The 16,115-nt window shown below is 36.8% G+C and overlaps 1 protein-coding gene across 1 annotated transcript; it reads right to left on the reverse strand.

Moving 5' to 3' along the window:
- Nucleotides 1–1,873: 1,873 nt before the first annotated feature.
- On the reverse strand, nt 1,874–4,484 carry LOC149210342 (uncharacterized). Its single transcript, XM_089396701.1, has 2 exons — nt 2,440–4,484; nt 1,874–2,218 (listed from the first exon to the last, which is right to left on the reverse strand). Coding segments are annotated over exons 1-2 (1,740 nt in total). The 5' UTR covers nt 4,179–4,484; the 3' UTR covers nt 1,874–2,217.
- Between the last annotated feature and the right edge of the window lie 11,631 nt (nt 4,485–16,115).

Below are 16,115 nucleotides of genomic sequence, written 5' to 3' on the forward strand. Positions count from 1 at the left end.
TTCTTCGTTAGGATGCTTTTGAAATCTTCATTAACTTCTCTCTGCAAATATCAATTACTTTTAACTTATTTTTTTTCCATTACTTCAATAAGGTAAACGTCCCTGGGCGAACAACGTAGCCATTGAGTGAATCTTTTTCCCTAACTTCAATAGGGTAAACGCTGCCTTCGCGTTTTAAGAAAGCAAATAGCACAGCCGAAATCAGTGGTTGAACGCAGAGGCTTCAAAGGAAGGTGAAACAAAGGAAACTATAAGGAAGGCACCACAGGCATAATAGTCCAAAATAGCAAGATCCACAGAATGAAATTTTCCATCGGAAGAAAAAACCTGTCACTTGATAGAATTCCTAACATATTATGAAAAATAGAATTAACCTCCTACTTGAATGTCAATAATACATGTTACATATTAATGAATTTCTTACGGGAGAAATTATTAATTAAAAGTTTTGTCATTCGAGGTGGAGAAATTGCTCTCTACCATGCCGAGGAATTGTTTTGACTGTCAAAAATATTTTGAGAAATCTTGGGTAGCAGTTTTTGAATGATATTTTTGAGGTGGAAATTGATTCAGCACCATCAAAAATCTTTGAATCATATTTTCGATGGTGAAAATGGATTCAGCACCACCATCAAAAACCAATGGAGCACCCAAAATCAAATTTTTAAGTTTGACAACTATAACCTAGATTTATGAAAATCTCTACCTATAACTTAAACTTACAAAAATCTCTACCAGATTTTATCAAAAAATTACCAGAATTTCCATAATTTTCAAGACAAAAAATATTTTAAAACTACCTCTTAACTAAATTATCGGGGAAAAAGTAACCTTCAAATATATCACTAAATTTTTTTCTAATTTGAATAAATTATAGTAAACCATAAATAATGAAATTTCTCTATTCCTCGTCTTAAAATGGCCTTTCCCAGAAAGCACTCCCATTACCAAATATAAAAAAAAATTATTCAATTACCAACTATCAAAAAGATTATTCAATGTATTTCTCATAACTTAATCACAAAGCTCCCTTCCATTTCTAAATAACAATAAAGATTATCCAATAAATTTCTTCATAACTTAATCATAAAGCTGCCTTGAAACATAGCCCTTTCGTTTCCAAATATCAATGAAGATTATTCAATAAATTTCTTCAGAACTTAATCATAAAACTACCCTTAAACATGCCCTTCCATTCCCAAATATCAATGAAGATTATTCCATGAATTTCTTCGAACATGCCCTTCCATTCCCAAATATCCATGAAAATTATTCAATGAATTTCTTCAGAACTTAATCATAAAGCTGCCTTTAGATATATCAAATAAACCTAATGCATTTAATGAATTAAATAACAGGATACATCAAAATAAGCAAGCGCTACTACTTCAAACTTTGGGATATCAAAGACCATGAATATCAATGTAAAATATGAAATTAATACTTCAAACTTAGGGAAAACTTTGGGATGTCAAATACCATGAATATTAATGTAAAATAGGAAATTAACCTTGATCGATCGTTTACTGTCTTTCAAAATAATGTTTATATGATTGCCCATTGTACTTTCGTCGTAATGGCGGTAAAAACGAACATTCCTGTTTAGGTTTTCATCGTCCTTTTATCTGGTGCAGTCTGACATTTTTAATTAACGTACTTCTATTCTGAATGCAAATTAAATTTGAAAGGCTGATTTTGGCATAGAAAGGACAATGATGAGAAAAAACACTGACAATTGCACATAGTCATTCCACATCAAACATGACAAGGAAAACAACCAACAATCTGCAAATTACCTCAATAAAAGCAGAATATAGATTCAAAAATAATATATGCAAATCAACTCAGTAAAAGCATAATAGAGACTCAAAAATAGCATATGCAGAACAAACTTCAGCTCTGAAACTTCATTATCAGAATCGCCAATTACAAATTAATTGAGCATAAACATAACAGCTTTCAGATATTTAGCTGAATGGACAGTTTATCCCAACATGAATATTTGCAGGAAGTTTTGAACCATAATGATCTGAGTCGTTCTTTGATGCTGATCTTTATAGATACCATCAAATAATTTTCAAGTTTTCATTATGACTTAGTAGGTCCATATATATGATGATTAACTCGCACAAAATTTATTTATATCGAGAACAAAATATTGCTGCAAATCGCATGCTAACAGAATGCATGGAAATTCTGCAAATCCGCATTTTCCAATCTGTGACACAATGAAATAAATTTTTCAGTTCTGTGACGCGATTGCATAACTGACGACTCAAATTAATCCAGAATTTTAATTTGGTCTAGTGAAAAATTCATTCTCTTATACAAAAAGGAAGGGGAAAATCAGCTATTTATTTATTATTTTTGAAAATTGTAATTTGAAGCTTGAGGATTAAATCTAATGTTTTCATAAAGTGAGATAATTTCGAAACTTACTAGGGTTTGGAGGAGAGCCCGCCGCCAGCGCCTGCTCCGCCACCTGCGCCTCCGCCAAATCCAGATCCTCCGCCTGCACCCAGTCCTCCACCAAAACCACCTCCAAATCCACCTCCGCCTCCAAATCCACCTCCAGCACCCCCACCAGCGCCTCCTCCAAATCCACCACCGGCTCCGCCACCAAGGCCTCCACCACCGCCAGCTCCTCCTCCGAATCCTCCTCCTGCGCCACCACCGGCTCCTCCGCCAAATCCTCCCCCAGCACCTCCGCCAACTCCTGCACCGGCTCCTCCGCCAACTCCTGCACCGGCTCCTCCGCCAACACCTCCACCCGCTCCACCACCAGCTCCTCCGCCAACACCTCCACCAGCTCCTCCGCCAACACCTCCGCCGGCTCCACCGCCAGCTCCTCCACCAATACCTGCGCCACCTCCACCGCCAGCACCTCCGCCAATTCCTCCTCCTGCCCCACCACCAGCTCCTCCACCAACACCTGCCCCAGCTCCTCCACCAACACCTGCCCCAGCTCCACCGCCAGCACCTCCGCCAATTCCTCCTCCTGCTCCACCCCCAGCTCCTCCGCCAATTCCTCCAGCGTGACCACCACCCAATCCACCGCCGCCACCTGCTCCACCACCTACGCCAGCACCACCGCCGGCTCCTCCGCCTACGCCAGCACCACCGCCGGCTCCACCGCCGATTCCGCCACCATGACCACCACCAAGGCCACCACCCCCGCCGGCTCCACCGCCAATTCCTCCACCGTGACCCCCACCTAGGCCGCCACCTCCGCCGGCACCACCACCAACGCCTCCACCATGTCCACCACCAAGGCCGCCACCTCCGCCAGCACCACCACCAACGCCTCTACCGTGTCCACCACCAAGGCCGCCACCTCCGCCGGCACCACCACCAACGCCTCCACCGTGTCCACCACCAAGGCCGCCACCTCCGCCGGCACCACCACCAACCCCTCCACCGTGTCCACCACCAAGGCCGCCACCTCCGCCGGCACCACCACCAATGCCTCCACCGTGTCCGCCACCAAGGCCTCCACCCCCGCCTGCTCCACCGCCAATGCCTCCACCATGTCCACCTCCAAGGCCGCCACCCCCGCCAGCACCACCACCAATTCCTCCACCGTGTCCGCCTCCAATTCCTCCGCCAATGCCTCCACCATGGCCACCACCTATGCCTCCACCGGCACCTGCACCACCCCCGGCTCCACCGCCACCTCCACCACCAGCTCCGATTCCACCACCAGCTCCGCCGCCTGCTCCGATACCACCACCAGCTCCAGCGCCTCCGCCACCACCAATTCCGCCTCCGGCGCCGCCCCCAACTCCCCCACCAGCTCCACCACCAGCTCCGCCGCCTGCTCCGATACCACCACCAGCTCCAGCGCCTCCGCCACCACCAATTCCGCCCCCGGCGCCGCCCCCACCTCCAAGGCCTCCACCATGACCACCTCCAATACCTCCACCGAATCCGCCACCCTTTCCAAACCCACCTCTATGACCTAATCCCAACCCTTGACCTCCTCCAAATCCACCTCCTAAACCCCCACCAAGTCCATCACCAATATCATGATCAAAATCCTTGCTCTCCTTAAAATCCCCATTCTTCTTCTCCTGCTTCAGACCTTTAACTTTTGCCCTCACATTCCTACCAACAACATCACCAGACAATGACAGCAAGATCAAACACAAAACACTACCCAAAACCATCCTTGACCCCATTTTCGCCCCCCGCTCAGTACGGCGTGTAAGGCCAAAGGATTAATCACTCTCTTCTACAACACTTCGAATTACAGAACCTCCGTTCCATGTCCTCCATTTTATAGCATTTTATAGTATTCTCCACTCTAATGTATGCCAGCGCTTCTATGTTCATTAACGTCGTCACATGCGCGATAGTGTGTTACAGAGAGGCATCCATCATTTTCATTAATACGCACAGCGTTCAATTTGTTCACACAACCAGAATGCCGGTGGAGAGCAGCACTCTCTAGAAACTCATTAATGGCAATCGCAGTCCATACCTAGACCTTCTCTGTTTCAATTCAAGGCTTCTGCAAAATATAGTTGTGAAATTAATGTGCACCCATATCTCAACGTATGATAATAGCAGAGTTTGGAATTTCGAAATCTGAGTATTGCCGTAGGGAATCGGGAGGGAGTCTGCTAGTTGTTGTTGACATTCTGACTCTGAGTGTCTCCCCGCCGCGTGCATTCAATTTTGACAGCCTGAACAGTGTCAACGATAAGTTGGGAACCGGAAATTACCTCGAATTTCTCAGGTTTACTTAATGCCACGGATTGCTGTTTCAGTAAAAAAGATTCGAGCTGTGAATTGTGATGACTTTGGACATTAGCCTTGAATGCACATTTGAATGCACATTTGAATGCACGTTTTGCATGCTTAATACAGAACGTAAATATAACCACGCGCATGCAGAGTTTGTTATGTACCTTAGGTTTTCAGCTTGATAGGGATCATAATATCTCTGAAGTACTCATGTTGCTGAGAAATTTTGAAGAGCTGCCTTCCTATAAATGGCATGTAGTAATCAGCCTAAATTTAAATTAATTAGAGATCATTATTATGTTGTAAATGGTAACTAGAACCATACAATCATAATAATTGTCATCCACAATTACATCTGGTTGTTGCTGGAATAACAGTTGTCATTCACAATTGCATCTTGTTGCTGCTTGAAAAACCCCCTGGCCCGTCTGCACACTATACTGGGCAGGTAAACCACAGTTCTTTCTGACCGGCTCACCCACAGATTTGAACCAATAACCTTGTCATTCACAATTACATCTTGTTGTTGCTTTAACAACTGTTGTCATTCACACTTGCATCTTGTTGCTGCTTGAAAAGCCTCCTGGCCCGTCTGCTGGTAGGTAAACCACAGTTATTTTTGATGGGCTAACCTACAGATTTAAACCAATAACTTTTACAAAGGAGCCTTAACTGACCACCCCATCATTAACAAATCTTTCAACTAAATATTATTATTATGTTAAAAAAAAATAATTTTTAAAATTATAAATATATCTACTATAGATTCTATAAAACAGGTTTAAAATAACAAGTGCGAAAATTGTAAATTTAAATCTTAACCATTTTTAATATTTATAAATCATATATATCATATTTTATTTTTATCTATAAAATAATTAATTATAAATTTAGATATTTATATTACAAATTCACTACATTGATAATAAAATATTTCCGAAGTTTTGGATTTTTTGATTAATGATTTATTTTATCAAATAAATATTATAAATTTAAAATTTTGAAAAACAAATTTATTTATTTATATATTTCATAGTATGTGATATTTATTTTGAAATTTTGAATTTGGGTGGTACAATAAGAAAAAATTGCTTTCAAATTTCTCATATTAATGAGATTTGATATATTTTTATATTATTAATATTTTATTAATTTTTCATTTTTATAAAAAATTATTAAATTTATCAAATTAATTATAATAATATTATATTTTTATTTTTATTTAAATTATTTATTTTATTAAGAATATATATAAAAATAAGGAGTTATGTGTTTGAGATAAACAAAGTAAATTTAAATAAAAGTTTATATTATTAAATTTCATATACATTTTTTAAAATAAATTAAATGATTATATGATTGAAGGATATAAGTTATATGAATAAATAAAAAAATAAATGATTGTATGATTCAACAAGAGAGAAGTTCAAGAGATTATATTTTTCCTATTATATTCTATATTATGATTATCAGTATAGTAAATTGGAAAAAAGCTCTATGCTACTTGCCCCATTTCCCTAGTGGTAGGGAATTTTTTTATTTTCTAATGTAAATTTATTGCCCCCCAACCCCTCTTCTCTCTCTCTCTCTCCATATATATATATATATATATATATATATATATATATATATAATTGTCAATTGTGTTTAACTTAGGTGATTAAGAGGAATATCCTACCTATGTTGAGCTCATATCATGTAAATTATTGTAATGGCTTCCATCCTTCTTCTTATTGAATTTCCTTGACTGCTAGAGAATATCTTACCCTTTCTTATGGACTAGAGGGTGGGGAGTTATCTCTCTCTCTCTCTCTCTCTCTCTATATATATATATATATATATATATATATATATATCTCTAATTCCCTTGACTGCTAGAGAATATCTTACCCTTTCTTATGGACTAGAGGGTGGGGAGTTATCTCTCTCTCTCTCTCTCTCTCTCTCTCTCTCTCTCTCTCTCTCTATATATATATATATATATATATATAGAGAGAGAGAGAGAGAGAGAGAGAGAGAGAGAGAGAGAGATGTCTCCAAGCTTGCAGATATTGATTGTTGGAACTTAGTCATCGAATCCAATTTTTTTTTGGGTCTCTCTCTCTCTGATTATTTATATAGGTCCTATTTTCATGGACAATGATGATGCCTAAGAGCTTCATAAAATCATGTGCCATCACAAGGAAATTATTCAAGTTAGTATTAATGCTTTGTTAGTAATCTTTCAAAAATCTTAGAGCTACAATAGTAGGGATTGGATTCCATTGAAAATGAATGTAATGGGTTGTGAATTTTTACTTGCACTCAATGTATGGAAACTCTATTTAAAGCATAAAACAATAAGGGAATGGAGAATTCACATATAGTTGCACAAAGGAAGAGGAAATGGTGCACCAACTCAAATATGCACTAGAAGTTGAAGGTCAAAGATTTCCTCATTTTGATGAGTGACAAAAAGGGGAAGAAGTGTTTTTATGTATTTCCAGTGATAAAGTAATGTATGGGTATGTTTGTAAAACATATCATTATTGGCTAAACTGGAGCTTGTTTAGATGAATACTAGAAACTTTTATGATGTATTTTCAAAGATGTACTTTGCTAAAGGAAAAGAGAAATAATCATATGTATTATGTTGCATGCTCTCTATAATACCCCTAGTTTGATCCCCAAGTTGTAATATCTTTATGTACATATGGTTTAAATAATAGTGAACTAGAATGATTCAGGCTTGAGAGTGTGTACTAATCAAAGGCCAAAGATCCTAGCATTGTAATATGTACATACATTGATTAATAAAATACATCATGGTTGCAAACCATGTTTAACAAAAGGTTGCATGGGGATAGGACTCCATGAGAGGGAAGGGGTGTAAGGTCTTAAGAAGAAGGGGCTAAACTAAGGAATCTAATATTATATTCCTAATTCACAATGATATATGATTTCCTAAATTTCTAAGTGGTGGGAATGTGGTCTGTAAGTGCCACTGGTCAAGAAAGAGATATTCACATTTAAAGTATGAAATTAGTAGAAATGTCATTCATTCCATCATTGTTCCTTGTCATTCTTTCTTTAGTTTGTGGAGTGTGGGCTAGTGAGCCATTCTCCTTATGAATCTTAGGAGGATTTGGGTGGACAATTCTCCTCAAGTTGCCTTAGGGAAAGCTAAGGCCTTAAAGGTAGAAGTTTCTCGGTAGGTTTTCCCAATGTGTGAGGTTTGGAGGATGCTTGGATATTTCATCATTGTAGTTGTAGTTCCTAAATCCTAGACTCTAAGAATTCATGTCCAACATGTGATGGAGCCCTAGAAGGGAAGCGGGATAGTCTAAGAGGTTGTTGTACAAAGAAAGCGGTACACTTCTTTGGGTTGTGCAAGCTGATGGGGATGAGAGCTACTAGTTGGAATTGTTGTAGGAGTTTGGTACCCTGTCCAACCCCTGATTTGAAAGCTACAACTTGCTTGAGATTAATGATTCATCTTTCATCCATTTTCAAACTAGAACCACGAATTCCACCTCTGTTTACAAAATAAAACAAATTTTCCAACACTACCTTCAACAATCTATGATTACTGAGAAATACACCACCACACCATCAGCCTCAAACCAACTTGTACATTGTTATGACACACTTGTAGAATTCTTTAATTGATTCTGCTTATAAATATTTTTTCTTTGTTATTTTTGGCTTCTTTTCTTTTCTTGAATTCTTGCATGAGTTCCTTTATTTCTAGCTTTCTCCTATTTATTTAAGTCTTTTACATATGTTATTCAAGTCATTAGACCCGGATCAACAATTTTTGTAAGTTAAACTCATCAAAGTGCTTATTCTGGCAATCTAAACTTTTACACGGTTTAGCTACAATTTTAATTCCAATTCCAACTTTAGTTTGTCGCTATATTTGGAAAAAATTCAAATATGTCGCTTAACTCATACATGCCACCAAAATTTCCACTTAAGAACTTAACCTACCCATGCCTGTGGTCACCAAGCTTCTAGAAACTCTCATCCTAGCGCTAAGTTTTACATTTTGCTGTCCCTTTAGTCCTTTAAGCCCTGAGGGCTTAATTTCCTTTGTGACTTTCTTCTACCCTTAATCTCTTTGTTGCAAGGGACCAAGTGTTGGTGCTTGGTTCCCGACACCTTTATCTTGACACATTTTCTTTTTCATGCTTAAAAACCTCCAAGATTGGCCTTGGGGGATTACATGTCTCATGGGGTCATCTGTCCACTTATCATTGGTTGTCGCTACCTCTTTTCAGTGTCGAAATGTCCTCACACTCATCATCCTAGCCATTTTCCTTTGTGTGTTCGAAAATTCTTCTGGGTGAGACCTTCAGGGATGACATGTCCCTGTGGGGTCTACCCACTGATCCTGTGGCCAATCACAATGCTATGGGGCAAGCTGGCTCGGAAAACTGCCACATGTGCTTGACGCCCAGTCAGCCCACCGACACTTCTATGCATTGCCCAAATCCTTTCAAGGTCCTATTAGTAGGATGACATCATGTCGACGTCATGTGTTGCTTCTATAGTGGTCCATGTGTCACCCAGAAATGATCCACTTGCATACTTGAAAACCCCAAAATGCATGCCACGTGTCCACCCATTATTGGGCCATGTCACGATTGATGTCATCATCCACTTATGCATCTACATCATCCCTATGAGCCAATCATATTGCACCATGTGAAATACTTCACCAAGCTATATTTAAAATCAGGGTATCACCAGGTGTGATTCAAGGAAGAATATGCCTAGAAGACCACCTTCAAAATCAAACAAGGTTTTTATAAGTGGTTAGTTATGCTATTTCATCTATGCAATGAACTAGCTGCATTCAGAGATTAATTAATGATGTATTGTGCCCTTACCTAGATTCATTTGTTATTTATATTTGGATGATAATGTTGGTTTATAGTGTTACTTGGGAGGAACAAGACTCACACTTGATACATGTGCTAGAGACTTTAAGGAAGCACATGCGATTGGAAAATCTCAAGAAATGTGAGTATACAAAATAGTATTTGGTGTAGGTTATGTGATTGGTAGAGGGAAGCTCAAGATATATTTGCCAAGATGGAGGGCATCATGAAGTGTTTAATTCCTACAAATGTTTCTAAGGTTAAATGTTTCATTAGGGAAACATAGTACTTCAAAAAATTCATATCCTCATTTTTAGTAGTAGCGTTTCGATGAACTTTGTGGGATGTTCACCAACAACTAGGATGGGATATAATTGTCTATTCGTTGTAGTTGATAGGCTAAACAATATGTGCATTCGCATACCCTGTAAGAAGACCATTAGTTGGCATGAAGTAGAAAACAAGTACTTTGAATAGGTTTAGGTGCACTTTGGGATACCACGAAGTATTGTTTAAGATAGGGACACCAAATTTCTCAATTCAAAGTGGACTACATTGTGGGAGAAGATGGACACAAATTTGAAGAGGTCTACAAAATTCCATCCACAAATAGATGGGCAAATAGAAGTAGTTGGTAGGACTTTGGTACAACTTTTGATGGGTTGTAATAAGAAGCATTCAAAGAACTGGGATGAAAATATTGTCTATATACAATAGTCCTATAATAGATAAATACACACTTCAATAGGTAAGTCACCATTTGAGACTTATTTTGGATAATTTCCACCTTAACCTTTAGATGTAGTACATGGATGACAAGGAGCAATGGAAGATGATCTCACAGGGGTTTCTTTATGAGAAAAAAAAATTATTGAGAAGATCTGGTGAATCCATTTACAAGTACAAAAGGCGTTAAGGAAGTCACATGAAAAATATACGGCCAAGCATGATCAACACATGATAAAGAGGTCATTTATAGTGGGATACAAAGTATGGTTACAACTGAACAAGGAGAGGCTACAATATCCTTGTAAGAAAATAAGGGATTTGTGATATGGTACTTTTAATATATTGGAAAGGTTCGGAGATAGTGCATACATAATTACTCTACTACCATACATACACATTTACTCAATGGTATATGGAAAATCTCAAACTCTATGATCCTTCCATGTTGGATTAGGAAGAGGAGCAAATCTAACATTCCATAGGGGACTTAGTTGTAGATGTTGAGGAAGAGTTGGCAAAGTAGATAGTTTTGTAGAAGAGCTATGGAAGTACAAGATAGGGGTAGGATTGATTTTGGTAGATTGAGTTGAAAGCATAACTTCTAGGGAAGCTTAAATGGTACTTTATGGAAGAGGTAGAGGGAAAAGTTCCTCACCTCATCTAATTAAATATTTTTAGGACCAAATGTCTCTTAAAATAGGGAGGTATGATCAATATTGGATCATTATATTATTTTTATCCATCTTGATGCTTCCAAAGTAGAAAAAATGGAGGAATATGTTGTTGTGGAACCTGATTATCTTCTTAATTTAGAGGCCTTATTTAAGTCGTATTTGGATCCCAATCCCTAAAGGGTGTGGGGGGGATTGCCCCCTACTATTCTTGTATAGATATGGAAGCATAGATATCATATGTTATTTAAAAAAATACAAAAATATAGTATTGAATATATATTTTTATATAACATTTACTGGGTGATTCATATGAATGGCTCAATGCATTCCCTATAATGGGTGCCCTTAGGTACCTTTACATAGAAGCATTGATAGAAGATATTGTTATAAAAAAAATGAAAACATGGTTTTTGATATATATGTTTATATAAATTCTTCTAATCAACATAATGGAGGCAAATAAAATTGTTTGTGAATGTTTAAGCTAATAAAAATCTATAGTCATTCAAAAAAAGAGTTGCATGCAACCTGTTTTTCACATGAAGTATTGACATTATTTAACATTGAATGCACACAAAAGGGACATCAGTTGAATATTGTTTGACCCACATGACACTGATGCCTGGTTATACTCCTCAAATCCATATAAATCAATCAACCTGTAGATAATTTCCAGAATATAGGGATCAATAAAGTAGTTGCATTCAAATAAATTCACCAAAATTTGAGCAACAAGGAAGTGCATTCATGCAATTGCTTTTCAAATGATAAGGTGGTAGCATGAGACTTGGTTGGAAGTATTTGAGGAAAAGTTAGAATATCTCACTTGAAGCAATTCAAAGCAATAATTCCAAATAAGTCCTATGCAAAACATCTTGTTGAGTGTGTTGGGAATTTGTTATTGTCATTGATGTAAAGTGATAGCAAGTTCAGGGGGGAGCTTGTTGAGTATTCATCATGCTAGTGATGTCATTTTTTCTTTAAGTGTCTAGTGTCATTGATTGTAGAGTGTAGGTTGTAGATTGTTTGACATGAAGTCATGAATGCAGACCAATTGGGTAGCCTATATTTTAAGATATTTTCCCTATATTTATATGTTTAAGAGAACATGCAATTTGTCTGGTTAGATAGCCCTCTCAAAGATATTTATAATGGTATATGGCACTTAGTAAAATTCCCATGGACTGATGTGAAAATTTGGTTTTAAGTGAAGGTAATTTAGTAGATATGGACGGCTTCAAGGAATCTAGGCATCCAGACTCATTTGGGGTGCACTCACTAGTGGCGCAATTTGAACACCTACATGTGAGATATTTTAGATTTATTTAGGATTTGCTAAAATATAGGCATCGAGGGTATCCAAACATTCAAGTATCCAAGATTTCCCAAGGAAACCACTTATGAGAAAGACCTAGTATCAAATTTCTCAAGTAGGTGGTGGACCCCCTGATAGGTGGCAGAGAATGAAGTTGCAGTGAATTGGTAGTAGATGTGGTAATAGAATGACATGGAATCTAGAGGATGTTGTCCTTTGTAGACAATTCCGGGCTAAAGAATTGTGTCAAAGCATCTAAAATGTTTTTTGAATTTGGGGTTTGGATGACCAATGCTTTAAACTATTAAACAGATGCAAATCCTAATTATTTATGATATAATAAAAGCATTGGTTCTTCACCTTTAACAGAATCAAGCTTTAAAATGTTTATGAAAGGAAGAATTTTAAGATGATATATATGATTCCTTAAACATTCAAATAGAGTATTTAACTTGTCATATATAAATGATGCGTGTAAAATCCTTTTACAGCCAAACAGAGCATATTTAAAGATAACATGAAGCAATAATTAAATTATGTAGAGGAATTAACTCAAACAAATAGTTTTAGTTAATTAATATTTGTAATTGATTATAACTTCGCAGGGGATTTTAGAAAGATTGATATTCAATCTTATCTTACTCAGATTTCCTATTAACTTTAAACATGTGTATAAATAAATAAAAATGAAAACATAATAAGAAACTAGAAAACTCACAGGAAAACACAAGCTGCTTCAAAATGAGTCTAGAATCCTTCTATTAATCTTAGAAATAGTTCAGAGAATTACAATCATGCTCAATGGCTTATCACAAGGGTTCAACCCTTCATACTTCGAATTACAAGGTATTTATAGAGTTTCTTCTCAAAATATCTAGACTTAAAGACAAAAATTATTACAAAATATATTTTCCAAATTGATTTGGATTTATTACAAAAATAGAATTGAAAAAGAGGAATTTTGAATTGTTTTGACATTTGGCACAAAATTCGACGACTATTACTAGTGACTGGAGATGAAAAATTGTTGTTCTATTTCTGGTACCTAGAATCTTGCCCTCTATTCCTGAAAACTTGCATCTTGTTGTTGAAACATCTGTTGTCTTCTCAAACGACTAGCCCACACGGTTTGTTCCATCTTTCCTCATTAGTAATAGAAAATTTTACCAACTTTTTGTATGCTTGATCGACTTCAGTGTATTTCTCAAAAGTAGGCTTAGTTATGAATAAATGTTTGACTTCATGTTGGATTAAAAAATCATAACTTAAAACTTCCATGAAATCCTTCCCAGTGATAGATCCTTTGATCTTGGCAAATTTATCTTTGTCTATGGCTATATCATGCAATCTATGCTGATAAGAGGGATTAATTTATCACCTATACCTTGGAGGCATGGAAGTCCTTTCTAATGTAAAACATTAAATTTCCTATGAAACTTTTTAATTTGAACTTCCAGATTATGACACTTATTCTCCAATTGTAACATTAAATTCCTTTTAGTAAGGACCTTTCTCACCTCCAAGATAGTTTCAGTTTTGTCTTCAATTGCACATTCTTCGAGCTCTTCCTTTGTTTTAGAATTTAGAACTCTGATTATCCTGGTAGCATCTCCTGGTTTGTGGTCCAGGTCTTTCTTTACTTCTGCCACAGTTCCTTTGATTTCTACAATAATTCTTCCTGTTAAAAAATAATCTCAATGGAAGGCCACAACTCAGTCATAGATTCATTAATATCAAGCCAAATTCTTTCCTTTTCTTGAGAAATGGTCTGATCCATTACAGATTCACTTTCATAGGTTGTTATTTATTTTGTTAACTTGAAATTCTTTGAATTTCAGCTACATAAGCATTGTCGGTTTTTAGTTTTTGTTCTTGTAGCCTTTGCAATTGTAAACTGATTTTTTCAATCTCTTGACCTTTAAGTGTCAAGTCTCCCATGGCCTTTGATAAATCTATTGTTGTATCACTAGATTGTGTGTCTACTGGAACAATTGTTGTTGTAGATGTCCCTGCTATTGAAGTACCTGCAATAGATGTTGCTATGGGGATAGCTGCTGAAAGGCTGAGCTGTTGTTCTTTCTCTCTTAGCAATGTTTCCATTTCAACTTCCATTTTTTGTATATGGAGATTTTGTTCAATTATCATTTTGAACATATTCTCCTTTTGTATCTCCAATTGACCAACTTCTTTGGCTTGTGGCTGCGTTGTATTTGGAAATTTTAGCTATTTCCTTATGCCTGGATATCAACATTCTTTCTCTTTATCATTTCTTCAACTGCTTTAACATCACTAGGATTATATCCTAACTTTATTACTATATCTTCCAATGATTTGATCCTAGTATCTTTGGCCAAAGAGGACATTTTCTCCATCTTTAATTGTGAATAAATGTTGTTCAATGAAGCTTATAGCTTGGATGTTGTCATCGTTGAACTGGTTAAGGTCGAGTATATAATTTCTCCAACCTTCCTGTGCAGGTCAATCTAATCAATAGGATGGATCTGTTTAGTATCAAAAGCAAATATATATGTCTTATAATCTTTTGCACTTTTAGGAACTTGAATTTTAGGTTCCAAAAAGGCTAGCTAAAACTATCCCTGATTTGTGTCAAGTGCAGAAAGAGGTTTGTGCTGGGTGGTAGAAGTTTGTTTCCAAAATTCAGAATATGTGGTGCCCTTCAGTGCGTCATTATTTCTTTTAATCTCTTTATAACTAGAAAAAATATTTTGTTTTTCTGCACCCTGAGTTACTAGTGGCATAGGAGAAACTGTAGAGATTTCCTCAATCCTTGGAAATGTTGCAGTATGTAAACTTATCAATACCATTGTTGGCTACTGTTATGAACTTGCTCCTTAAAAAGGATCCTCCTGAGTATTAGTTTTCTTTCTCCTTTTAAACACTTGGAAATCTATCTCTTGAATCTATAAAACTGAAGTAGACAAACTTTCTCTCGACCTCTTGGTCTCTTTCTCCTGTGGAACCGGAGCTTGTGAAGTTGTTTGGATATCAACTTGTTCCTTTGCCTCTTGCAGTGTGTTCTCCTACCACTATTCTTGATTGACATATTGTTATATTTCTAGCCTCGATGTATGTGCATAAGAAGTTGTCTTTTTTTCAAATCTTAATTTAGAAATAATCCCCAAGGGATCATAAGACCAGGTGAAGCTAAATTTGAATTTCATTTCATTTAATAAAGAATCTTCCTCCTTTATTGTTGCTATGGTGTTGACAATGAATGGTCCTATCTATGCCTTTAATTTGAACTGAGACTTCTTCTTACTAGAAACGAAGTGTAGATCATCCATATTCATCATCTGTCTTATATATTCTAGTGCAAAAATCTTGATTTCCACAAATTTAGGCAACCTATAGGGAGGTATCTCACATCCATAAATTATTTTCACTGTGTAATTCTGGTAAAGGTACCAATCTCCAATTTTTGTCTGCTCATTGAGGTAAATAATTTTTTTGATCTTAGGTGAAATCCTAGGAATAAAATCACTACTAAGAAGGCACAATGGCATATGTAGAAATTGATTTACATAATCAGGGAATGAGTACTCTTTTGTGTTCTTCCTTACTAAGGAAGTCCAATGAATTACAAACTCGGGATTCCCTGCGCATCTAACTTTTGCACTAGAAATTTAAATCTATCTACCTGGAAAAATAGAAGCAGGTACACAAGGACTGATTGGTGCTTGAAAGCACTTTCAGTAGAAAACTTCAAGAATTGATCATGTATGCTCTCTTCCAGAAATTCACTGTAATTGAAAATATGTGATGGTTTCT

The sequence above is a fragment of the Pinus tabuliformis genome, chromosome 1_2, assembly GCF_031772625.1.
Source record: "Pinus tabuliformis cultivar Carrire ecotype Pingquan chromosome 1_2, CPIR1, whole genome shotgun sequence".
Taxonomy (NCBI): domain Eukaryota; kingdom Viridiplantae; phylum Streptophyta; class Pinopsida; order Pinales; family Pinaceae; genus Pinus; species Pinus tabuliformis.